Source organism: Lonchura striata, chromosome 19 (assembly GCF_050655825.1).
Source record: "Lonchura striata isolate lonStrDom1 chromosome 19, ASM5065582v1, whole genome shotgun sequence".
NCBI lineage: Eukaryota > Metazoa > Chordata > Aves > Passeriformes > Estrildidae > Lonchura > Lonchura striata.
This window is the reverse complement of record NC_140721.1, coordinates 3053472-3079672: the sequence shown is the minus strand read 5'-3', so window position 1 is coordinate 3079672 and position 26201 is coordinate 3053472. Positions and strand designations below refer to the sequence as shown.

Sequence of the window (26201 nt, the reverse complement as noted above, 5' to 3'; positions counted from 1 at the left end):
TTTTGGAAAATCCTGGTTCTGTGCTCGTTTGGCTCCCCCATCATTGCCCAGGACCCTCCAGGGTGGCTTTGGGCCCTCAGCTCCCTTTGCATCCCTGCAGTGGGAATTATTTCAGGAGCAGCCTGTGAAGGGGCACACGCTGTTCCCTTTCCCTCCTGGATCTCTTTGGGACCAGTCACCTTTTCATTTCTATTTTATGGGATTGTTCAAAGGCTGCCAGCTGGATATAGGTGAGCAGGGCTTTTCTCTTCTGCAGTCTGCAGGGAACAAGCATCACCGTGCAGCCATTTAGCCCTGGCAACTGCTTCCTCATTTTCCAGATGATTCCAGCAGCTCTTTTTGTGTTCAGCCTATTGTCAAACACCATCACAAAGACTTGGGGTGTTAATGCTGTCATCTGTTCAGAGAGTGGAGCTGCCGAGTGGGCTGTGCTGGGAGGTGCTTTCAGAGGTTGTGCCTTTCCCTGGCACCACTGATGGAATGTCAGAACTCCCTCCTGTGTGCCAGAGCAAAGGTCTGGAGGTGGGGCAGGGAGCAGGCACAGCCCTTCCCTGCCAAGGGCACCCTGTGCCATGCTCAGAGCTCCTTCAGCACTTGGGGCTGGGAGCAGAGGATAACAATTGGATTTACCCCAACAGCTCCCAAGGCCTTGGCTGCTGAACAGAGCAGGTCCATGGTCCTGCAGGCTGGGCCCTTCCCTGCTGGGCAGGAGCTGCTTCTTACATGCTTTACCAAATTCTTTGCTGGCTGGAGAGTGACTATTGAGACAGCACTGAAAGCTGAGCAGTGGTTTGTTGAAAACTCTGCTTGGGCAGGGGATAAATAATGTGATTTTTTTTTTTTTCCAGTGACCACCCTTAGATGGCCTCAAGCACTGACTGAGCTGTGGCTGCAGGTGCTGCTGGCTCCTGCAGTGGGGCTGTTCAGCACCAGTGACAGCCCAGGTGCCTCTCTGCAGGCTCAGTGTCCCAGCAGAGCTGCAGTCCTGGGCTCCCTCTGCTCCTATTCCCCAGGGCTTGTGTGTGCCCCACAAGTGACCATCAAACATTCCCTGGGACTGACTTTAACTGGGCAAAGAGGGAAAAGCCATTTCCCTCAAACCCACCTGCAAAACATCTGCTTTTTAAAACAATTTCACTGCTCTGATTTGGGACCAGCACAGCTGAGGGGCTGTAGGGTGGCTGCACGCTGTGTGGCAGGAGCTTCTTAAACCAGAGCAGCTGCCAAAGCATCTTAACATGGAGCTCCTGAGGAGAGAGGATCTGCTGCAAACTGCTGACTCCAGGCTCTGGGTCCCCCCTGGGTGCTCCACTCAGCATTCCTTGGGCCCTGCAGCTTTTGGATGCCTCTCCTGGGCAGCCAGGAGTGGGGAGGGTTCCTGAGCCCGGTGTCAGGAGGAATGAGCTGTTGTTATCTCCAATCCCAACAGCTCCAGGAGGTTTTCCAGCAGGCTCAGACAGGATGGGGAGGTTTGGTTGTGTTGCTGGCACATCCAGATGTGTTTCCAGCCAGACCCCGAGCGTGAGCAGGGCAGGGAAAAAATGTGTGGAAGCTTGGGCTTCCAGTGGGAAACAACAACAAAGATCCTTTCCATTTCCTTCAGCTGCAAAATGATGCCAGGAGCTAAGTTATTCAGGAGCAAGTTATTTCAGAGAGTCTGGGTTTCTGAGGGAGGGGGATTGAGATGCCCCTCTGAATGTGTATCAGGAAAATCTGCACAGGGAAAAAATGCAGAGCACAGAAAGTAGGTCTGGCTGCTGGCTGTCACTTCAGTGCAAATCAAGTGTGTTGTGGAAATCTTTGTGTGTCTCTTAAAAAAACAAACAAAGCAACAAAAACAAATACAAGAGCATCTGCTTGTGTATAAATATACCTGGGGTTTTTTTCTGATTTTGTAGTTCCCATTACAGCATATGGCAATTTTTCTGGTGTGCCAGAAGAGCAGGAACATCTCCAGGAAATGCTCAGGATACAACACCCAGATAAAAGCTGCCTGTGCCACCTTTATAAAGATGCAGCCAGCTTAATCTTGCAGAGGGCATTTGTGGGGAATTTGTGGTTACCAGACTTCTCTCCCTTCTTCTTACAGTTTTGCCAAATTCTTTGCTGGCTGGAGAATGACTATTGAGGCAGCACTGAAAGCTGAGCAGTGGTTTGTTGAAAATTCTGCTTGGGCAGGGGATAAATAATGTGATTTTTTTTTTTTCCCAATGACCACCCTTAGAGACCCTCAAGCACAGGATTGAGCTGGGAGGAAGGGTAGGCACCTCTGGGAGGATGCTGCTGTCTCTGGGAGTGGAGCAATGTCCACTGAGCCCCAGCACAGCTGATGGGACTGGGTTTGTTGTTTATTAAAGACAGACCTTTGTACAGCAGGAACAGAAATTCCTATTTCTGTACCAATAAAAACCCTGCTCCCGCAGTTGCTGTTATTGGCAAACTCAGTCACTTTGGTCTTTTTGGAGGAGTATTTAGTGGGAAAGAGTGGATGGTGAGAAAGCTTCATCTGCTTGCATTTTGCTCTGGTGGCACACACGTTGCTGTGGGACTTTGTGCTTCATCCCTGAGCCCTTCCCATGGCATCCCAGTCCTGCAGCAGGGACAGGCAGTGCCCTCCTGCTCAGGGCTGGCTTGGAGCCTCCTTTCTGAGCAGGGAACCATCCTCTGGCTTCCCACTCTGCCCCCAGCTCGCTGGGGTGGTGCAGGGGTGTTTGGCAGCAGCAGGAGCACAGAGCTCCAGTGCTGCAGAGGGATTAAAAGAAGCTCCTCTAATAAATGCAATTACACAAACATGCTCGAGCCATGTGTCCTATTTAATTCCTCCCCAGGAAAAGAGGCATTCCTCAGGGCACTGCTTTTGGCTGAGTCAAAGAGATATCCCAGTGCCTCAGGCATCCTCTCTGCATCCACAGTGGCTCTTCTGTGCCCTGGGTGGCAACTAATATTGGCCTTCAGATTCCTCTGAAGATCAGTTATCCCTCCAGGAGGCAGGGAATCATGTGCCAGGCAGGGATTTTATGGCTGGCAGGGCCCTTGCTGCCATGCAGACCTCACAGGCAGCTGGCACTGCTGGCTGTGGCTCCCTGCCCGGGTGCCCCGTGGCATTTTTGCCCTCTGAGGTGCCTCTGCTCCATGGAAAGGATCCTTTTGCAATTGGGGATCTTCCCAAGGAAGCTGTCAGGGCTTTGGCTGCCTCTCCACGAGGCAGGAGTTGGGTAGGTGATGGAAGGGGACAAGCCAAGGAGGGCAGGGACCTCCCAGAGATTGTTTTATGTGATGTGGGGTCGCTCTTAATCAAATAAATGACCATTGTTAGAGGGCCTGGAGGTAAAACATGGATATTTCTCTTTTCCCTCAAAATTCTGTCTCCCCTTTTAAGGGTTTTTGGTCTGAAATCATCAGCTGAGGTTTTAAGAAAACCACTAAACATTCCAAGGTTCCTGGTGAGGTGCAAAGTAAAGCAATAAATGGTCCAGAAAAGCTGTTTTTTTGACTTCCCCAGGCTCTGCCCCTCAGTGCAGACATTCCCTGAGGTGTCCCACAAGGTAACCTGTCTTCCAGGCAGGTTCACAAGCAGCAAATGTTTAATTCAGCGTGTCAGAGCACATTAAAACTGCAGGTGGCACTTGGTGCCCGTCAGGCAGGCACTGCCAGGGGGTGATGCCACAGCCCTGGCACCCCGGGCGTGCCTGCAGTGTCCTGCCAGGCTGGCACTGCCCTGATCCCTCCAGGGCTCTGCCTTTCCCTCAGCTCCAGAGGAGATGTGGGCACAGAGGATGTGCTTCATTTTGGGGCTGGTTTGGCTGCTCTGTGGTTCTCCTGTCCGTGTCCATCTCCATCTCCTGCTGGGTTCAGCCCCAGTCCTGAGCATCTCCCCGTGGGGGTGCGAGGTTTGCACACAGCTGGAGGCTTCTGTGGAATGCCCGGAGCTGTGCTTGTGTGCCCACAAATCCCAATCCCTCAGCACTGTGCAATTCCCCAGGAGAATTCCTGTGCAGGTGCAGTTTGAAAAGAGATTCAAAGCAATTTCTGGCAGCCTTCAGGTGAGGCTGAGGAGTGCTGTGAAGTTCATGAACACCAAAAGGGTGAAAAGAGATTTGCTGGGACATGAGAGAGAAAACTCAGCTCTCATTGGGCATGTATGGAAACACTGGGAATTCCAGGTGTGTCCCCAGGTGTTGGAGCTGGAGAACAGTTGTCTTTTTCCTCTCAAGCAGCCAGCTGAGCTTTATTTTCTTGCCTTGCAGTCCTTCCAGGGCAGCCAAGGACGAGCATACCTCTTCAACTCCGTGTGAGTACCCTGCGCGCGCCGCCTCCCTTGGGGGGATTTAACAAAACCTCCTGAAAAAGGAGAAAAAAAAAAAACAATTTCCTTCAGAAAACTTCTGCCTGGGAGTTGGGAGCTTCCTGAAAATGGTGGAGAAAGAGGCAGAAATAGCCCCTGATTCATTTTGGAGTCGTGTAAGGGTTTCAGATAAGCAGCAAGGAAAAGGTGATTTTTTTCGTCATCGGGTTGAGAAATCAGAGCTAATGGCTGAGTCATTCTCCTCTCCCAGGATGTAGAGGGACCAAGGAGCCAGAGTTTTGTAAATGTGGGGATAGATGATATCTAAATATCCACTTCATAAAAACTAAGTATAATTTTCCCAGTGACTGGAAATAGTTTTGGGGAGGTCACTGCTGGTCTTTCAGCAGAGCTGCTGATTTCAGTCACATTTTTCAATTTTCCATTTGGGAAAGTAAAAGTACCATTTTATCAATTTGAGAATGAAAATCTTTCTCAAATGCCTAATTAGCACAAGTGACTAGAGTGTTATTAATCTCTTGCTCAAAGCTTCCATTCAATTCGAGTTTTTTAGTTGAATAAAAATCCCATTTTACCTTTTCATTCTGCGAGAGAGCTTTGTTCTGGGCACAGCTGGGAAACTCAGGACCTCCTGCTCATGTTTTCAAACACTGCAACGGAATAATTGTCAGCTTTTTTGGAGCATCTTGATGTGGAAGGGCACTAATGGGGAGCATCTGTGCTTTGTCCCAGAGTGAACGTGGGCTGTGGCCCTGCAGAGGAGCGGGTGTTATTAACAGGACTGCACGCCGTGGCAGATATTTACTGTGAAAACTGCAAAACCACGCTGGGCTGGAAATATGTGAGTATTTGTGTCCCTGGCTTTGCCCCTGGGCAGCTTTGCTTCAGCTGAGGGGGGTGGAAAGATCATTTTGGGAGCCCAAAATTCAGGTTTTCATCTGTAACCATCTGTTTTCCTCCTGCCTTGTGTGTGTTGCATTTAGAGAATGAGCTTTAATGTAGGTTTGTTTTTTTTTTTAACTAAAAATTTACACCTGGTTTTGGTGGGTGCCCCTCATTGACATTTAATATAAATGAGGATAGCTGCAGTCCTGTGGTTCACACTGTATTTTTTCATTATTCTGGTAGATGTTATCAGAATGCTCCATTAATCCCGTGTCCTTCCCACTGGATATGCTGTTGAACACGAGTTTATCTGTTTACTCTTCAAAAATTCAATTACCTTCCAATAAAATCTAATGCTATATTGTAATTTCTGCTTCTGGAGGCCCGCACCATTTTGTCCAACCATTTTCACCAGTGTCTGAACAAATCCTGTTTTGTATCCGTGGCCTCTGGACAGAAATGCTCTTCACTAAGTCAGGTGAAAAGCTGTAAAAAGGAAAGCATCAGAAATGGCTGGGGCAGGAATTCATGCAGAAGCTCTGGGATATTTGGGATGCAGGCCACAGATCTGTTTAGAGTGGGATCTTCTCCTGGGACTCCATTTCCACATTAAATCCATCCCATTCCCAATGAGAGAACCACTTCATTCCTAACAAACTTGAATAAATCCCCCAACCACCTTGGAGAGGGCTGCATTTTACCACCAATGATCCCTAAATCCTGCCTTTAGGAGCAGTTGCCATTGGCTTACAGAAATCTGCACATGCCATGCTGACAATTCCTTTTTCCCAGCAAGTCAAGGCAGCTAGAAGCAGAATTTAAGATTTGTGAAGCATGATTTAAGATTTTAGAAGCAGGATTGAGGATTCCAGAAGCAGGATTTGATATTCTGTAAGCAGGATTTCAGGTTCTAGACTCAATGATTAATTAAGTTTCTGTGGGCATGAATTGGGGTTCTAGACTCAATATTATCCTTGTAGAAGCAGAATTTTGTATTCTTGAAGCATAATTTAAGGTTTCAGGAGCAGGCTTTAATATTCTAGAGGCAGGCTTTGATATTCTAGAAGCAGGATTTGCAATTTTGTAAGCAGGATTTATGATTCCCAGAAACAGGATTTCATATTATAGAAGCAGTGTTTTGGGTTCTAGACTCGATGTTTGGCATTCTAGAAGCAGAATTTAAGATTTCTGAAGCAGGATTTGGGATTCCAGGAGCAGGAGTTGGGATTCCAGGAGCAAGATTTAGGATTCCAGGAGCAGGATTTAAGATTCCTGAAGGAGGATTTAGGATTCCTGAAGCAGGAGTGGGGATTCCAGAAACAGGATTTGAGATTCCAGTAGCATGATTTGAGGTTCCAGAAACAGGATTTGGGATTCCAGGAGCAGGATTTGGGATTCCAGGAGCAGGATTTGGGATTCCTGAAGGAGGATTTGGGATTCCTGAAGGAGGATTTGGGATTCCAGCAGCAGGATTTAAGATTCCTGAAGGAGGATTTGGGATTCCTGAAGGAGGATTCCAGGAGCAAGATTTAGGATTCCTGAAGCAGGATTTAAGATTTTTTCCCTCCCAATTTTCCTGAGAGCCAGCAGGAAGACCTGCAGTTGACTTTGTCTCCGTGGGCAAGGCTCAGACTCGCTCCAGCATTCCCAGAGCTGCTCCATCACCCCATTCCCACCCAGACACCTCCTCCTCCTGACTCCTGCTCCTGCTTTCATTTCAGGAACACGCTTTTGAAAGCAGCCAGAAGTATAAAGAAGGCAAATACATCATTGAACTAGCTCACATGATCAAGGACAACGGCTGGGATTGAGGGGTGGAGGGGAGCCCAGCCCCAGCAGCGTGCGAGCGATGCCATCCAACCGAACATTGTACCCGAGAGTGAGAGAGTGACTGAACGCTTGGTTCCATGCATTTAGAGGCTCTGCAACCCGGGAGCATCTTCACACCCTTCTCCATCTTTATTGGTGACTGGCCTCTAAATTTCTGTCTCTCTGTCTCTTCGCTTTGTATCTGTTTGTGAGTTGACCCTGGCTGCTTCTCTCTCTGTTCTGGCGTTGGCTCAGAGAATGCACCGAATGCCCGACAGCCATTCCACGTGCCCAGTGCTGGATCCAGCCTGACCTGGGCTCTCCTGGCACCTCCCAGGTGTGGGAGGAACACCCCGAGGTTTGGGCAGAAGGTGGGAGAGGGGTGGGGGAGCGGGGCCCGCGTGGGAACCGTCGGAGGGTGATGCTGTGCTTCTCCTTTCAGTCCTGGCTAAGCAAGGCTTGAAACCATCTCCTTGTCTAAATGGACAGAGAAATGCCTACTTGTCTAAATGGATAGAGAAACATCTCCTTGTCTAAATGGATAGAGAAACACCTGCTTGTCTGAGAAGGACAGAGGAATATCTCCTTGTCTAAAAGGACAGAAATTACCTCACGGCTGCGTTTCCTCTCCAAATCCCGAATCCATCGGCGGAGCCTCAGCCCGAGCCAGCTGAGCCCGAGGCAGAACCAGTTCCCCCCACAGTCTGTGTTTTGTTTGCTGTTTATGAGCTCGTTGTTGGAGGGGGCAGGACCTGGAGGCTGGAGGGATTCCCTGCCTCTCCTCTGTGCTCCAGGGTAGGGAGGCCGAAGGTCCCAGCGGAGCACGGCTGGAGAAACCAAAGCCTGACTCGTGAGCCCTGCAGAGAGCAGAGAAAACCACCCCAGGCACGAGGAGGCTGGAGCTGCAGCCTGGAAGATGTGGCAGGGTGGAAAAAGGCACGTGCGAGGCAAGGAGGGGGAGATTCCACAGAGGAGGATGGGGACAAACAGTGACAGAGGGCACCCCTGGATTTCCTGGCCTCCCCAAGCACCCTTGGCGGTGTTTTCCCAATCTTTCACAAGTGCAAGGAGGAAAATGTTGTTACAGAACCTTTTCCTTGAATGCCAGGCTCCATGGGGGGAGCCTGGCACAGAAATGGGGTGAGGAGGGAGCCGAGTTCTGGCAGTTGTGTTGCACAGGGGATATTTCAAGCCCTGAGGTATCCTCCCCAAATCACCCCCCCCTTTTCCCACTCCCAGAAGCCCGTTGCAGGCACGGGGAGAATGGGAAAGAAAAAAAGAAATGAAACATCTTCCCACCACCCCTGGAATGATCTATGCCTTGAGGGGTGGATATGGGTGTCAAAACTGCAAGGGACAAGGAGTCCTTCCCATTTTAATTTTTCCCTGGTGATTCCTGAGCACCTTCCCGAGGGGGGTGGTGGGGAAGGGGAGTTGTGTGTGGCAGGGGAGCTGTGTTAGGCCAAAATAAAATGAGGAGTTTGCTCTGCAGCAGCCCAGCCATTATCTGGTGCATAACCCAGGACTGTTGAGCTGAGTTCTTTTTCTCTCCCCCTGAGTGAATTTTTCTTTTTGTTGGCAGAATTCTTGCAAGTAGGTTAATCCATGGGGGGAAATCTTCCTTAATCCAGAAGGAAAGAGTGTTGTGCAGGGGGTGGTGACTCCTTATGAAACAGAAGCTTTGGAGCTGTAATCTGTTGTCACTGGCCCCCACCCCTGAGAGATTCCAGGGGGCTGTGGAAAAGTCATTTGATGTTCAGTTGGCAGGGAATGGGAACAGAGATTCTCCTTAAGGATCAGGGTGGAATTCAGGGTTGGATCCTTGTGCTGAAAGCCAAACCTGATGAAGCAAAGGTTGTTCTTTTTTTTTTCTCTCAAAGCTCTGTTCTTGACAACCTTGGAGAAATGAGGTGGAGTTGGCCGGGCTCCTGCAGGGTTGGAATTTGTGACTAACCTGTCCAGAGGTGGCTTCTGCCCTCACCCTTCTGCTCTGGCTGTGTAACAATTGCTTCAGCTTTTGTTTTGGATTGTCTCTGCTTCTGTCAGCCACATTCCCTCAGTGACAAATCCAGTAAAAATCAAAAATTCCACAGCACCTGCTGTCTCGTGGACTCTGGCACTGACCTGGTGCCATTTCCCTGTCCTTTCATTGAGGATCCATGGCAATTTATTGGGTTTTCACTAGTGGGAAGTAATTCATGTTCTTCAAAGAGCTCTTTAGTCTCCACAGAGCCTTTAAAGGAGCTGGGAGAGGTAAGGGATCATCCCAAATCCTATGAGGTTGAGAAGAGCACACAAGGCTCATGGTTTGATGTTGGCATTTGGAGTGACTGCTGATCAAAAAGCAAAAGAAAAGGCAGGGCTGTGCAGAGAACTGCTCTGAGAAATACCAGCTCCAGAGAGCTGCCAGGTGGAAATGGTTTTATCCATTCATTTGGGACAAAAAAGGACAATGCCCCATCGGACCTGGCTGGTTTTTACTGCTCACAGGTGTTGGGCTTCTAATGGCAACCAGTCCAAGCTTGAATAGGGCAAGGTCTTAATCTGCTTTTAATTGGTTTTGTCCTGTCAGTCTCTTGCTGAGAGCCAGGCCCTGAGCCCTGATGGAGCCCAGTGTGTGTGGCTGTGGTGTCCTGCCCAGGTGGGAGAGGAGAACTGTGCTTGTGCAGCTCCTGCGTGTGTCCAGCGAGCAGGAACAGCTTCATTTGGCTGCTGATTCCCCCTGGGAGCCGGGGGCTGGCAGGAATTTGGGATCTGTGCTGGTGACACAGAGTGACACACTCAGAGATAACCAAAGAACTTCCCTGCTGAGCTGAGCCAGGTGGGGCCTTTTCCCAGGAGAAATGGAGATGTGGCCCATGGAAGCTGCTTCCTGAGCTCGTGCTGCTGCTTCCCATGGGCAGCATCCTCAGGAAAACACGGACAGCAGCGAGTTTTCCTCCTTTTTTTGGTGTCCAGCCTCGTGTCTGGGCAGCTGTGAGCACCCTTGAGAGTTTACATCCCCCCCTCTACCCCTAAGCTCAGACTTGAGTAAGTTTTAAATTGTTTTTGCTCTGGTGGATTGTCTGGTGTGAAATCCTGACCCTCATAAGAAATATTCAGATGATAATATATACAAAGCAGAAAAAAATAACCCCCAGACGTTATCTTGTGAACTATACTTTTGTAAATAATATTTAATTTTTTTTAAAGAAATAATATATTTGGTGCTGTTTTCTCAGAGCCCCTCCCTGAGAGCACTTTTTTTGTTGTCGTCGTTGTTGATGATGATCCCGTTTCCTTCTGTATTCGTTGGAAAATATGTTTAAAGGGAAACAAAAAAAAATCATAATTTATGTTGTCCTCTGAAGTGGATCCGTGTTTCCTGTGGATGTGGCAGGAGGGGGACAGCAGCCCCCAGGGGGGATATTTGGGCTGGGAGGGGCTGCAGGACTCAGGAGAGCTGCAGTTCCCCTCTGGCTTTCCCTGGAGCCCAGATCCCCCCTGCTCCCAGAGGAATCCCCCCGAGCCCAGTGGGGCTCCCACTTTTCCCTGGTTTGTGGAATCCAGGCCTGGAATTTTCCCTTGCACCAGGATTGGCTGGAGTGAAGTAGATCGGGGGCAGCAGGGATGGAGGATGGAGTTTTGAGCCCAATGTTGATTTTAACCTAAACCACAAATCTTTGGATCTTGGTTTTACTTTTGAGGGGAGTTTTTTTTGTTGTTGTTGTTGTTGTTGTTTCATTTATTTTTTTTTTTTAACCAGGCTGCTACGTAACAAATTAGAGTAAAAGTTTACCTCTCTTGGCAGTGAATTTCATTTATTTTGTTCTCCTTTCTGTCTTTAATCTCCCCCCTTCTCACCCTCCTTTGTTTTTATTTCATTTGGTCTCTTGTTTATCCCAAAGTGGACCAACAGCACAAACCACTGGACTGTGTTTTGCTGAGCAAGGAGCTGTTCCAGAACTGTTGCAGGCTCTTTAATCCTCTGGGTTTGGTGCACACGACTTCAAACCACACAGCAACAAAACCAACCGTGTGGAATAAACCCCGCTGTTCTCGTGATGATCAAGTGAGAATTTCCTCTGTATGCGTTTTTCTGACTGCTCCGTGAGTGTGTGAATCATGCATTTATTTCCCTGCACTTCCCTGCTTTGGGAGGAGCTTCCACGTGAAGTTTTGGGATGAAGAGGGGATACCAAACACCCAGCTCAGCTCAGTGGGAAGGAGCTCTTCCCACCACGGGAGAGGCCTCAGTGCTCAGAAACAATCAGGTTAGACAGAGCTTTTCTGCAGAAATCCTGGTGAAAAAGAGCAAGCAGAAGAGGGGAAATGAAATCATCTTGAATTCAGAAAAAAAAAAAAAAAAAATTAAAAATCAACGTATTTAAATGCAAGCAGAATGGCATTGTGTAAGGTACAACCACAGATAAGCTGTTCTCATCGTTACAACTGTGTGTATCCTTTGTTTTGTTCTTCCTAAGGAAATGGGAATGCTTTCCCCACTGACAAAACTAAGGACAATATTTCCAATACCAGCCTGTCTATGGATGCTCTTGTGTTTACAAATTGTGTATATTTTTATTTCTTTGATCTTATTTTAATTTTTTTTTTTTTTGCATATTCTTTCAGGTCATTTGCTTCAGTCATAAATGCAATTGTTTGTTTTCAAATAATTGGTTTTCACCTTTTCATGTATTTGTACATTGTATATAGTTCTTCAGTATTAGAGGGAGGCGTATTGTTTGTCATATTTACAATATGTGTTGGTGCTCATTTGAGAAAATAAAATTTTCAAGTACTAAAGCTGCTGGTCCAGGTTTTTGCTTTATTCTGTGCGTTGTTTCTACAGCCCCGTTGGAAAAGACCGAAGGTTTTAACCCCGTGTGGTGTGGGCAGAGGGAATCCCTTGGGATGGGGAGGGGACCGGCAGATGTGGGAATGTTTCTTGTTCTCCATCCCAGCTCTGTGCGTGGCTCCTCACCAGCCCAGCCACGAGTCCTGCAGGGAAAATCCTGCAGGAAAAGCTGAGAGTCCTGCAGGGAAAATCCTGCAGGAAAAGCTGAGAGTCCTGCAGGGAAAATCCTGCAGGAAAGGCTGAGAGTCCTGCAGGGAAAATCCTGCAGGAAAAGCTGAGAGTCCTGCAAGGAAAATCCTGCAGGAAAAGCTGAGAGTCCTGCAGGGAAAATCCTGCAGGAAAAGCTGAGAGTCCTGCAGGGAAAATCCTGCAGGAAAAGCTGAGAGTCCTGCAAGGAAAATCCTGCAGGAAAAGCATCCTGCTCAGTATTTCCCACCACGAGCATCCGAGTGACAGCAAGAGGGACAACTCCAGGCTGTCCTTGAGCAGTGGCTTTGGGAAGAGCCTCCAAATCTCTATCGGGCCCTTGGGATGGAGGTGCAGAAGTGCCGGGATCGCATGGAATGACCCCCGGGGCTGGGCAGGAGCGGGACCCGGCGGCTCCCGCACCCCGGGCGGGGAGGGACCAGCTGCGGATCGGGATGAGGGACAGCCCCATCCCGGCTCTTAATTAGCCCGCAATTAGAGCCGGGCCAGCTGAGTGGGACTATTAATAGCCCGGCAGGTAAAGCTGACACAGGCGGCAGCAGCGGCGGGCTCCGGCAGCGGCTCTGCGGGATGGATGGATGGATGGATGGATGGATGGATGGAGGGATGGATGGATGGATGGATGGATGGAGGGATGGAGGGATGGAGGGATGGATGGATGGATGGATGGATGGAGGGATGGATGGATGGAGGGAGGGAGGGATGGATGGATGGAGGGAGGGAGGGATGGAGGGATGGATGGAGGGATGGATGGAGGGATGGATGGATGGATGGAGGGAGGGATGGAGGGATGGATGGCGGGATGGATGGATGGATGGATGGATGGATGGATGGATGGATGGATGGATGGAGGGAGGGATGGAGGGATGGATGGCGGGATGGATGGATGGATGGATGGATGGATGGATGGATGGAGGGAGGGATCCGCAGTCCCCACGAGGTGACAGCGCTGCAGGGGTCACTGTGACCTCCCCCGGGCTATAAAGAGCGGCAGGGCCGAGCTTGGGGCATCTCCCAACTCCTCTCCCATCCCACCAGCCACAATGAGGGATTTTTTTTTTTTTTTTTCAGAGGATGATCACAAAGCTAAAAATACAGCAGCGCCAGTGGCCTTTAATCCCGGTTCAAGAGCAATCTGACACTCCTGCTCTGCTTCCCAGGCAGCTTTTTGGGACACAGGGACGCTGCCAGCTGCTGCTCCATAGGTTCACCCCATCCCTTTCCTCCTGCACTCGGGTCCAGCCTCACGGGTGCCCCTGGGCTTCCCCAGCACCTCCTTTCCCAGCGGCTCCTCCGAGCGGGATTTCTCTCGGACAGGGAGGATTTACAGTAGAGCCTTCAGGCTGCCAAACACGCCGGCGTTATTTTTATTTTTACCCAGCTCCAGGGTGGGATATAAATAGAGCCCAGGCCGTTCTCTGTTGCTGACCGAGAAATGTCCCACAGAAGCGAGCCAGGCACGAAGGAAATGTCACCTGGGGGTCACCCTGGGGGGAATAACAGAGCCCCACTGCCACCCCTCTCCATGGGGCCTCCAAAAACCACAGAGTCCTGCCCTCTTTTGGGGAATCTGGGGGTGTTGTGAGAAGAAACTTTGTCCAGGGATGGGCACCTTTAATCAAACCTCTCCAGGATTAAATCCTTCCATCTGTCAGGGCACCCCAAGTGTGTAAAGGGGATCAGCCCTGTCAGGGCAGGCACTGGGGGATGTGGGGAGAGGCTGCTGGAAGGACAGCAGGGACAGGGGGTGACAGACATCACCAGCTCGACTTCTGTGAAAAATAACACCCCAAACCCATGGAGCTTTTCCAGCCTGGCCTTTATTTATGGCTCGGGACCAAGCAGCTGCTCCCGGCGGGGGCTGCCCCGCGCTGCTCCACGGGGAAGGCTCCTGCAGAAGTTTGTTCCCAACGTATGGAAACTTCTGATGAGGTGAAGGGAAATGCTGGGGAAAAAAAAAATCATAAAATCCTTTAGCAGGGGCCTGACCTCGCCCTGTGGAGCTGTGCCCCTGGGTGAAGGGCTCTGGGCGAGGCTTTGGCCGCCTGACAGGAACAGCAAATGCTATAGGAGAGCTTTTATAGAGCTCTGCTTCCTCGTGAAAGCCAGGCTGGTGTTTTCTTTTCCACTTGGACGAGGATTTTCCCATAATTGTGCTATTTTTATGGAGGTTTCAGACAGAACCAGAGGGCCTCTCCCAGCCAAGCCCTGGCGCTGCAGGAGCTGGGGCACGGGAGGGTTCAGCCTCTGACGTAGGTTCCCCATCTTTGCCAAGTGCCTTTGCTGGCAGATGGCTCACCCTGTGGAAATGAGGGATTTGCTCCATCTCTGCCTCACAAGGATTTTTCTTTTTTGGAGTTTCCTGCCTCGAGATGAACTGTGGTGCAGATGCTGCCTGAACCAGGGGGAAGCAGCAGAGCCTTCCTGACACAAAACTGGGGCTCAGCCACAACTCCTGCTCTGAGGACACAAAAAACGAACATCTCAGCAGTCAATAGCAATTTCTGACAGACAAGGGACACTCATCTCCCCCAGGGCAGCTCATCAACATCCCAATCACTGCCGATGAGGCAAAGGGTAGGGAAACACCAGGAGTGATGGCTGAGAGGCCACTGAGGCTGTGCCTCCCCCAGTTCCCAGGTTTTGATGGTTTCTGGATATTTTTTTTGCTGAGGGGAAGCTTTTTTTGGAGTGCTGGAACCTCAGCTGGGTTTTTCTGCTCAGTGGGAAGGAGCCAGGTGGGAGCAGGTTTTTCGGGGAGGAAATGAAGTGGCTGAAGGGTGGAGGCTGCCTTGTCTTTAATTTGAGGTGGGATTTCTGTCTGACTGCGGGATTTGAGCTGCTCTGGCTCCGCGTGCCCGGTTTTGGGGGCAGCGGGAGGAAGCTGGGATGGGGGACTGCTGATGCAAATCCTTTTGCAGGCTTGTGGAGGTGAATTGAATCCTTAGAAGCCTGGTGGGAACGAGCTCTCCCGGGCTGGGAGCTGCCAGCAGCCAGCCAGCTCCGCTGCCGGCGCCTGGAGCCATCAGCAGGGCACCAATAATGTCCTTTATTAAATCACAGCCACGTCATCAGCTGCACTCGGGGATGTGGCTGCTTGCACGTCCCTTCCCAACCTGCCTGCTCCTCTGGGTGCTGTGGCAGTGGATTTTTTTTTTCCGTGGGTTTTCAGCAGTTCTTTGCTCTGGGGATCCATCCTACAGAAGGGTTTTTTACTCAATTCATCCCTCAGATGCACAGGGAGTTTTTTTTTTTGCTCTATTTGCTGTCAGCAGGAGAGGGTCTGGGAGCTCCTGAGTGAAATACCTTGTGCCAAACCCGGCTTCCCCCAAAATACAAATAATTCAGCCCAAACTGGGCTCTTGTGCTCTTTGTACCTGCCTTGGACCAGGGCAGGCTTTGCTTGGCTTTATTGAAGCTGCTCCCGTGAGCCTCCATCAGAGCCCAGCTCTGAACTCGTTCATTCCATGCCCCAGGTTCCCAATCCAAAACTCTCTGGGAACCAGGCAAGCTCCAAGCCTTAGGAAAGCCCCACCCTTCGCTGGAGCTGCTGGTTAATGGGGACAGGGCTCCTTTTGGATTAGTTGCCCACAAGCAAGAAAAGCTATTTTGAACCAGAGGCTGGGAATGTTTGAGCTAATCCCAGGTGGAAGCTGATTAAGAGCTCGTGGGGGCAGATTTGGAGCAGCTCCTGGTGGCACAGGGAGCCCAGCCCTGTCCCCTGGCTGCTCTGCCTGGCCAAAGCACCCCGAGCTCCAAGGAATGAGAGGAGGTGAAGCTCAGCCCCGACATTCCCGACGTGTTGGAGGGGATTTCTTTGCACAAACCCTTGCCAAGGTCTGTGGAGTTTAATCCTGACCTTTGGCAGCTGTTGGGTGCTGGGAAGGGGAGAGCTCTGTGTTCCTTTCCAGGCTGGTGGACACCTTCAGCTCCGTGACACCCACACCAGGGAGCCGGCAGTGTCTTCATCCTGTCACATCCCAGGGAAATATTTCCATTTTTGGCCATCATTTTCAGGGGTTTGTAAGTTTTTCTGGGGGAGATGCCCACCCTGGGCTGGGTGAGCTCTGCTCCATGCTGAGTGAGCAGTGGCTGTGCCAGGGACCCGAGGCTGCAGGATTTGGGTGGGATCTCGAGGATGCATTAACCTGCACAGACACAGCAGGGAAGGGGCAGGGCTCATTTCTATTCCCATGGGTCTCTCCAGCCATGGGGATGATGTGACACCCAGCACCGCTGCCACAGGAGGGTGGCACAAACAGCAAATTTTGGGTCAGGTGCCTTCAAGCACTGAGAGGAAGAAATCTTAAAGGCAGCCATGGGGGATCCTCCCAAAGAGCAGAGCAAAGCCACCACGTGGAAGAGTCCTGCAGATCAGAGCTGCAGGTTGGGCCCTCCTGAATTAAATATTTGGCTTTTATCCACCTTGCCCAGCCCAACAGCAGCCCCTTGTCTGAGAGTCACAGAAACACACCCCAGTAAAGAGATTTCTCACAGCTCCCGAAACCTCAGGGCTTCCTCCACACAAACTCTGAATTCTTCCCCACATCCTGCCCTGGGCAAACACTGAGCAGGACTGAGAGCAAACAGCACCAGGTGTAAACACAGCAGCGTTTCCTCTCCAGGAAAACATTGACTTGCCTCTCTGATCACTCCTGGACTCAAAGAACATTTGGAGCAGCTTTTAAGGAATTGCTTACATTTCATTTTCCGTATTTTTTTTCCACGCGGAGCCCCACAGCAGCAGCATTGTGGCGAAGTCTGAGGTGTTTTTAAAGACCCCGTTTTGGGTGTTTATGTGCTGCTGCACATAAATCACACCTCAAACTATGAGCCCTTGTCTGCTCACAGACCTCAGAGCTCAAAATATTCCTGAGGCTGAGCCCTTCCTGCCCAAGGACCCCGAAATGTCTTCCTGCCTCCTTCCATCCCCAAATTTAGCTGCTGCATGGAGGGAGCACCAAACCCTGGGCTTGTCCTGGAAATTAAGGGAGGTTCCTCCCAACACCCAGCTCTGTATGTAAATTTTTCACGCATATATTTGCATTATCTGATCAGAGGGGAAGCTGGGAGCAAAGTTTCTGTTTGAGGATGCTCAGCCCCCCTGCTGTGGGGATGTGGGAGAAGAAAAGAGCAGGGAGGGCCCAGCTGTGTGCTCACAGAGGTTTTTTTGGGTGCATAACATCCTTTGCTCCTTTAGATGAGTAATTCCTTCCAGGAATTAATTTTGTTGTCTCTCTGGAAGGTCACAAATTAACTCGCTCCCATTAAATTGCTGTTTTCCTTCCCTTAAAAGTGGAGAGTATTGGTAAATCTTATTTTTCAGAAGTCCAGGCTGTAATTTGGGACCTCTGGTCCCTTTTTCTGCGCTTCCTCAGAGTGGGGTACAGCATCAGAGCACCCCAAAATTGGCTGTAGGCAGGAACAAAGCCTGGATCTGAGTGTGGAGCTGGGGAAGGACACGCTGGGAGCTGCAGCCACGGGATTTAGGACACATTTCTGAACCCTGTGGCCTCCTGCTTGTCGTGTGTCCATTTTCCTTTGGAGTGCACCCAAAAGTCGGGGAAGCAGAGCTCCAGCTCTGTCCATGGAGCTGAGCCGTGCCCGCCAGCCGTGACGTCAAAATTTGTGTCCGGATTAAAGGGAAATTAAAATTAATCCTCGCAGTCCACGGGGATCTCTGGGGTTTAGCATTTTTTCCCTGATCATTCAGTATTTTTAGCAGATTTTTTTTTTTTTATTTTTAGTTCCTCGCAGAGGCAGCAGGTACTGGCAATCCCAGCCCCGTCCCAGCAGCCTCGTCATCTGTGCTGGGAGTGACGGGAGGAAGGATGGAACCAGAAAAAATAAAACTGGCTGGGGTTGGCTCTGCCACCCAGAGCTTGTCAGAAGGGAGAGAATGAAACCCCACCCAGTAATTCATCAAGTGTGAAGAACCTGAGCCATGCTGTGCTGTGAAACCCTGCTGGGAATGTGCTGCTGGTTGGGGTGGGACCCCCAGACCCCAGGGATCCCGTGGGGTCCCCCTGCAAGGAGCTGCTGGGCTGGGGTGAATCCCAACAAAAGCAGGGAAAGAGGAAATGGATGAGGCCAGGAGCAGCCATCAGTCCTCCCCAGTGGGCAGGAGGTTCAGAGGGAGCCTTTGCTGCACTCAGCCTTGCAGCATCCTCAAAAGTGGAACAGAACAGCGAGGTTAATACCGAATTAACTTCTCTCCTTCGGATCACAGGGTCACACTGGAGCAGATCCCAGCTCCCCCAGGATTTCTATTCCGTTCCAGAGGGTTTGCAGAGGCAGGAGGTGCCCCAGGGGCTGTGTTGGTCTCGCTGGGAGTGGGTGAAGCCACTTTGCAGCAAACTCAAATCCCCTCGCAGCGGGTCCAGCCGGGCACACGGGCGCTAAGCTGGCACACGAGGGCCTGCGGTGCCTGGCATCTGTGTCAGGTGGCTGGAAAACACACGGGAAAAGTGCAGGCTGGGCAGGCACAGGCACGGGGCAGCCCAGGGATCTTCATTCAATCCCTTCCAGCTGGATTTGGTGAGGAGCCCTGGCACGCACAGCTCCCAAATTCCACTGATAATTCCCCTCTGCGCAGGGCGAGGGATGCTCCGGGCCCCTCCCCGCACCCGCGGGTTTAGGGGGGGTGTGAAAAATTGATTTCTTGATTAAAGTCTAATGCGTGGTGTAATTAAGGAAATCCTCCCGGTTCAGAAAGTCATTAGGAGATGATTAATTGGGGTGAGGCTGGGAGCTGCCTCCTGCCGAGGAGCAGCCGCGGCCGCTGCAGGACCCCAGGGCAGCGGGGTCATTGTCACCCACGGGATGGAGCCCGGGTTCCTTGGAAAACCATCCCCAAAACCTCAGCATTCCCAAATCTCTGGTGAGCTGTGCTGGAGATCCCTCTGAGCCACTGCTGATGCTCCTTCCAGTAAGTTTGAGGTCTTTCCCTTCTAAATGTTTAATTAAGCGAGCACAGTTTAGCTGCAGAGCCCAAGGAGGTTCTTCCAGAGCTGATCCATCCCCCTCCGGGCCCACCCTGTGCCTCCCAGACACCCTGACCAGAATATTTTGCTTTTCCCCTGATTATCTCTCCAGTTCTTGCATGTGTTTTATTTATGATAAAGACAGCAGAGGCAGCAGCTGCTCCAAGGGGTTTTTTCCTGCCTTCCAGAGACCTGGGGTTGATGCAGACGCCAGCCCCCAGCACGAGCTCCTGGTGTCTGCATCACAAACTGGTTTTATTCCTGAAATACTCGTTGAATACTAAATGGTAGATCTGTCAAATCGATCGGGTGGAAAGATCAATTTGCTTTAGATAGAGGAGATGGTATTTCATGGCACAAAGAAGGAATTATGGAGAATCAGTAACAGGCTGTCAGTGTGCACCGTGGGAGTTATTACGTCTGTCTCAGACGTGTCTGATGAGTCTGAGGGTGAAAATTCTTTTGGTTGAGGGAAATTTTGGTCACACAGCTGCTTTAGAGGTTTGTTTGTAAACACTTCTGCTGTGCTTGACACAGGTGTAAGTTAGTTTAGGCTCAATGGATGATATTGAATGAGGGGGGAAATGTTTTGCAGTTCAGTAGTGAGAGTTTTCTATCTGTTTTTCCATTTCCTCCCCACATGTTTTTTTGAGAGGGGAAGCAAAGTCTGGAGAACTGGAGAAGTGGACAGGGGTAGTGAGGCGTCCTCTTTTATGTCCACGCTGACATTGTGTTCTGAATGTTTAAGCAATGGGTTTAATGAGCTGTGTGCACCCCAAAATCACCCCACAGTACCCTCTAAAAGGTGTTCAGGTGCTGATCTCTCCAAGGCACTGATTACAATTTGCTAATTAACCTCCTCTCCTCTAGGAACTGCAGCAGGGGAGCAGATGCCCTGCACTGCCAGCCTGCCCTCCCTCATGCTCTGCAGGGTTTTCTCTGTGTAAGTTCAGAAACAAATGAAGCACTAGAGAGTAAAATTAAACCTGCCATGAAAATGGACCACTCTGGCAAACAGCAACTGCAATTACAAGCCCAGCCTCACCCTGTCCAAGGGACGAGGTGGCTGCAAGTGCTGCTCACGTGTCCTGCAGCAGAATGAAATCTGGTTGTGCTGAGGATTTTACAATGCTCATTCATCTCTACGGTGAGAGACTCTTTAAATAAAGATCAGGCAGCTCAGAGCTCTGTCCCACCTGGCCTTGAGCACTTCCAGGGGTGTGGCAGCCACACTGGGTCAGGCTTCCTCACCACCCTCGCAGGTTCTCATCCCAAAAAAAGTCTCAAGAGTGAGCAGCTCAAGCACTCCCCTCGTGCCTGGGAGCACGTGGAGGGACCACAGTGCACAGCACCAGCCTGTCAGGGAGCAAATCCAGTTCAAACACACCGTTCTTATGCTGAAGTCCTTAAATCTTTGGCTAAACTAAAAAGGCAGAGTGAAGAGTGCATTTAATGTGCTCAGGAAATCCTGCACGCTGGGTGAGATCAGAAGAAGCCATTGGTGAGGGTGGACAGGGGATTCTTCTCCAAACAAAGGCTGATACAGAATAATTGCAATGCTATAAACAGAGCATCGCTTCCAAAACTCAGTGGCTGCCCCAGCAGCCAGGGCACCATCAAACCCTGGGGCTCAGTGTGAAGGTAGATGGATGGAAAATAATTAGGTTCCTTACAGTTCCAAGCTTATTTTTCCAATCCACATTGTCCTTGAGCCATTATATATTTAAGGGGTTTGCTCTGCACTAATGGGAATGGAATTTCCAAATTCCATCCTCACTCGGGGACCAGCCTTCTCCAGCTTTGTTCTTGGGAATTAAAGAACAGAGACCAGACTTTTTTTTTTTCCTGAATATGCTCACTTTTATTTTTCACAAAGCTAAAAAGCTGCTTGCTTTGTGGATTAGATTTTTTCCTGACATCAAGTTGCTGAAAAAAAACCCAGCAAAAAACTGTAACAATACAATAACTAAGAGAGTTACTGCAGGGTTTTATTAGTTCCCAACAGCTGAGTAGCATCGAGGGGTTCTCAAAAACATCAGTTAACCCTCAGAACATCATTAACCATGAGTGTTTTGATAATAATTTGATGGGGAGCAAAGAGGTGGGCCAATTTATTCACCAATCCATGAATTTCTGTCTCCAAATGCCTTCCTGGATTAGCTTTAGTCACCCTGCAATACATCTCCTTCATTTAATGCTGAGTTATAAATCCCAGCCTTCAATTAAAGGAGCTGGGCTAGCAGTCATCATTTGCTAGTAATGGACTCAAGCTGCAAAATTTGGTTTCAAAGCTCAGAGCTGTGTGGATTTAGGGTTTTAGCTCGCCCGTTATAGAAATAAGAAACAGATGGGATTTGCAGGCCTGGTTCAGGCTCCTCGCTCCTCATCGGGTCAGCGTTGTTTAAGTCAAATTAGATTTTTCAGCCTGATTCATTCCTGCCTCTGCCTGTTGTACTGGTGGCACACAAACTGTCCCCAGGGCTGGAATCTTTGCAACACTGGGTATGGTCTGGATATCCTGGAAAAGAAATATTACCACTGGTTCTGCAAGTGGTGTGGAATTAAAGGCAATTGGGAACATTTGTAGGCAGCGCCAGCCAGGTCTTCAACATGCATTTATATATCAAAGTTCTCCTATTTTTAGAGCTGGGAACTGTACCATATTTCTTTTTCATCTAATAAGGGCTCTGTGAGACACATGGAAGGGCTGGCTTGGAGATATTCTTAGCAATTGAACACAAACAGAGCATCTTGCCTCAATTTATTGTAAGTTCCACTCCTCAGGGCAGACCTGGCAGAATGATTCCTCAGGGATGGTTTCCAAGGGAAATGGTGGCTTCCTCCTCTACCCAAACTGAGTCTGGGTATCTTCCCTTTGGAAGCATCACTTCAGCTGAACAAATTATTATATTTAGTAGTGAAAGAACAGGCTCAAACTGCATTTTGCAGAAGGTGATATGGGAGTATGTCATAGTCCTGTCTGGTTTTTAACCTAAATATCATTTAAAATGGGGCTGTTCAACATCTCGGAGCTCGTGGTGGTGTGGAACCGTCTGTGCTTTGCTCTTGTGTGCCACTCATCAGGAATTCCTTGGAAAGGAGAATTTCCTGAAAGACTTTCACTCCTTCCTGATGACTTGTGGAGATGGTTTTAGCTGGAAAAAGGGATTTACAAAAGCATGGTGCTACAGACTTGCAGACAGGCGTTGCCTCAAACAACGCTGCACCCCAGAGATTGCCAAATCAAAAACATGGGCAAAATAAAGAACTCCTGTTCCCAGGCTGCCTGTGCAGCCACCCTGCTGCTTTTGCCAGGGATGCACAGAACTGGAGGATCTGATAAGAAAACACTTTCATGTTGGTTGAAGTTCAGTGCCAGCCCAGCTGAGACAGGGCAGCAGTGCCTGGGGACAGGCAGGGAATGAAAAGGGAAGGAGGGCAAATGTTCAGTCTATAAAGGCTCCCAGCCTAATGTAGGATTAGTGGAAAGAAAATGGACTGCACATTAAAATTCATGAAGGAGTACGATTTAAGATCCGTGAATAACAGAGCCACAATTATGCAGGAGCTGGGATTTGGGTTTGTTTTTGTTTTTTTTTTCCAGAGCTGGTGGAAGAAGTGAAGTCATTACCAGGACGTGTGTGGCTGCTCCTGCTCTGCCCTCCTTGCTGGGTGTTGTGGACACACAGAGCTGATGATACTGAAAGGTTGAACAGGGGCACAAGAGGAAATGGGAGAGGCTGTAGATTCCCAGACAAATATGAGGGAGTTTTTGCACTCTGATAGGCTCTGTCCTTGTCCCTGGGTCTCCAGGCTGTCTCTGGTAAGAAGTTTTGGTACGTTTTTGGTCTGGACAGATCTCTGAAGTCTGGCGGATGTGGCTCTTGGGTATTTGCCACTCTGGACACCCTCTGTGACTCCTGGAGCCTTGGTCAAGTCACTTGTTCTCCTGGAGCTCAGCCCTCCCCTCCAAAATGAGGGTGTAAGGGATGAATGCATTCCTGGGAGGTGCAGAAGCATCTGTGGTGAAGGTAAGGAGAGTTCAAACCTGCTTTTTTATCCTTAATTAAGCTACATGAGCCTCAGGCCCTTCCAAACAAGGCTGTGGAAGGCAATCCCAGGTGAGCCTGGATCTACAGTACCTGGTGAGGGCCATGGGAAGGGGGGGAAGGCAACCTCCAGTTTTTTATCCAGGAGAGCATCAAGGAGATCTGGCTTTTCTTAATGACTTAGCATGAGAAAAGCTCATGCCAGGGGTTCATTCTTCATCCTGCTGTTCCCTTCCACGAGGACAGAGGCTGGGAAGTCAGCTGCTGTTATTCCATGGTCTTAATATAGAACAAAAGAGTAGTATTTTGTCCTAGATTTAACAGCTGGAGAAATAAAACTACTTTTGGTGGCGGAGATGCTGTCATGTGAAGAGGGCATTTCCAGGGTAGTTTAGGATATCTGCTCATTCTACAGTCACAGAAATATATTTAAATCACAGCCATGGTGCACTCTAGTGGGAATGGAGGGCCTAAATGAATTATTGATTGTTTTGCACATTTGATAAGGAAGTCAGAGGGGGAAGGATGCCTAATATACAGAAATAGATTGGAAGCTTCCCATGGGTTGTAACAGAAGTACAAGTGTGAGAAGGTCTTAAAATAGCCAACAGTTTTCACTGCTGCAGGTACAAAAGGCCTTGAATCAGTGGAATACTTCAGGTGGAGATCCAGGGGGATGGGTCTGCTCCATGTCTCCTGGATTTTCTTCCCTGCTAGCTCTCAGTGTATGTGCTAAGTGCCCAAAAGCTGCCTCCCTTCGTCTCCTTAGGTGAGCGTGGGAAGAAAATGTTCCCATTTAACATGAAAATCTCAGACACCATTTAGAGATTTAGGTATTCTCCAATCTGCCCTACCCCAGTCTCCAGGGAGACTGTTCCCATGCCATTCTGCATTTATATTTCTGCACAGATCATTGCCCTGATCCAAGGGCTGCTTGGAGGATTGCTGGGGGAGCTTTTTTTGCACCACAGACACGGTGTTAGTGGCTTTGTATGAGCGTCACTGAATTGTTTCCAACATTCAGCTCCTCACCTGTCTGGGTGGTGTGTGAGGGCTGACAGACAGATGGATGGACAGACCGTGCTCTGTGTGAGAATGCAAACAGCTGAGCCAAAGCTTAATCCTCTCCCCAGCCCCTGACCTTTTTATTCAGGCTTGCACCTGGCAGGAGCAGCAATCATTCATGGATGTGGCCTCGGAAGCAGCTGCAGATCTGACGCTGGAGTTAAATTTGAAAAGGGTGAAGCAGGCGTATGTGTGAGGGGGTAAATCAACAGAATCCCTTCCTAGACTAACTTTAGAGAGAAAACAGGGCTTTAAGAATATCAGCCGAGGCCTGCAGTGAGTACACCAGGTCTCTTCTGCTGAATACAATGATGTTTGTGCAGAAAGGTTTGCAGAACTGGGGCACAGAGAGCTGAGAGTGTGACTGTGACTCACTGCAGGTCCTGGCCATGTGCAGACACGGCTCCAGAGCAGCTGGGAGAGGAATGGGAGCAGCCTCGGGGTGAGCTGGGCAGGGCTGCGTGGTCACCACCAAGAGGATGAGCAGTTGCTGTGGCAGTTCTGTCACCCTTTGTGCCTAGCTGGGTCAGACCTGGCTGAGGAGCTTCTCAACGCTGCAGCCGAGCTGGGCTCTCAGCAGAGAACTGCAAATCCCTTTCCAGCACAAAAAGATTTTATTCCACCAGAGCAACTCCCAACTTGGATCTGGCCAGACACTGCCCACCTGCAGAACAAACCAAGCTAAACCAGTGCAGATTCCTGCCAGTGCTGTATTTCCTGCAGGTTTTTTTTAGGGAATGCAGTTAGGAATAACCTGGCTGGCCTGGCAGAAGGCTGGACTGTAGGAATTGTTGTTTTCCATGGAGCTAAACACAAGGAAAATATATTCATGGTAGGGGAGAAAGGCTAAACGTCTGATCCTGTCTTCAAAAAGAAGCAATTTTTAACAAACGGAGCAAGATTTGCAATAAAACTTGTCAATTTGTAAATGTTTGGTAGCAAGGCACTGCAAGGCAGCAGATGGAGGTGTGAAAGGGGTTTGGGTTTTTTCCCTGTCTAACACCTCCTTTCTCCAGCACTCTTCCTCTGTTTTAAGAATAACACGTCTTCAATAATGACTCACAGCCAGTGCCACAAAAATCCTGGCTGTCAGAAAAACTGCTGGGTGTCTGACAGGAGTGCAGCTTGCAGGGAACACTGGTTTCTTCTGTCTCTGCTGCACTCACAGCTCGGGGATTGTTCTGCTAGAAAGTGGCCCTACTTAGAGATTCCAGGCACAAGGCAATTACCTGTCTTTCCTTGCTGGATGTAATTAATACATGTGGTTTTCTTCTTAGGCATTTGGAATGGATCACATCATCCAGAGCTAGGAGATGAAAATTCCCCAGGAAATCAGGCTTCTCTTCTGGGAAAGATGGATAAACCCCACAGTGAACCAGTAGGGGCTGGAATATTCCCCACATCCTGCTAGATCTCTGCTAATCAGAAAAGAAAAGAGATCCTCTGCTCAGAAGGGAATAAAGACATCCTGAGGGATAATCCAGCTGATCCAGCAGAGCCACCTCACAGAATTTGCAGTTGTGTGGGGAGCTAAACCTCAGGAAAAAGAGCAATTTTAGTCTTCCTGGATGGCCTGAAGGTAACAATGCTGCCCTGTGCACCACAGTTACTGCCAGAGCAGCTGCAGGGATGGGAGCACATTTCTCAGTTATTGGAGCAGGGAATTGTGCTGGGATTCCTGGGTTCTTCCCCCAGCTCTGCCTTTGATTTGTGGTGTGTGCAGACCCCTTAATTTGTTTCTGTTTTCCCCATCTGTGAAACTGAGATAAGATCACAAGGGAATTATAAAGCGTGCTTCATTAATGTTTATTAGGCAGAGGGAAATCCTTCAATCAATGGCACTGTATTCCAGGAGGACAAAGTTCAAGACTGCAAAGGGGTTGATTAAAACTAAATCTAATATTCCCAGGCTGGGAGGACAGAAAAAAAAAAAAAAAAAGAAAGAAAGAAAAAAAGAAGAAGAAAAAAATAATTGAAAAACCTTACCTAGCCCCATGTCTGCCAAAATAAAGATGTGATTTAAACAAAATCATGCAGACTGCAAGTGTGTGTACATAAAT

The 26201-nt window shown here is 49.5% G+C and overlaps 1 protein-coding gene across 5 annotated transcripts in view; it reads left to right on the top strand.

Annotated features, from left to right (window-relative positions):
* Positions 1-11785, top strand: part of YPEL2 (yippee like 2) — a 32752-nt gene extending 20967 nt beyond the window's left edge. For all 5 annotated transcript variants that reach the window (XM_021524890.3, XM_085557078.1, XM_085557076.1 and 2 more), the window contains 3 exons: positions 4248-4291; positions 5039-5147; positions 6913-11785. In XM_021524890.3, coding sequence (XP_021380565.1) covers positions 4248-4291; positions 5039-5147; positions 6913-7002 — 243 coding nt within the window. In that variant the 3' untranslated portion in view covers positions 7003-11785. The remainder of the gene's footprint in view (positions 1-4247; positions 4292-5038; positions 5148-6912) is intronic.
* Positions 11786-26201: the final 14416 nt, after the last annotated feature.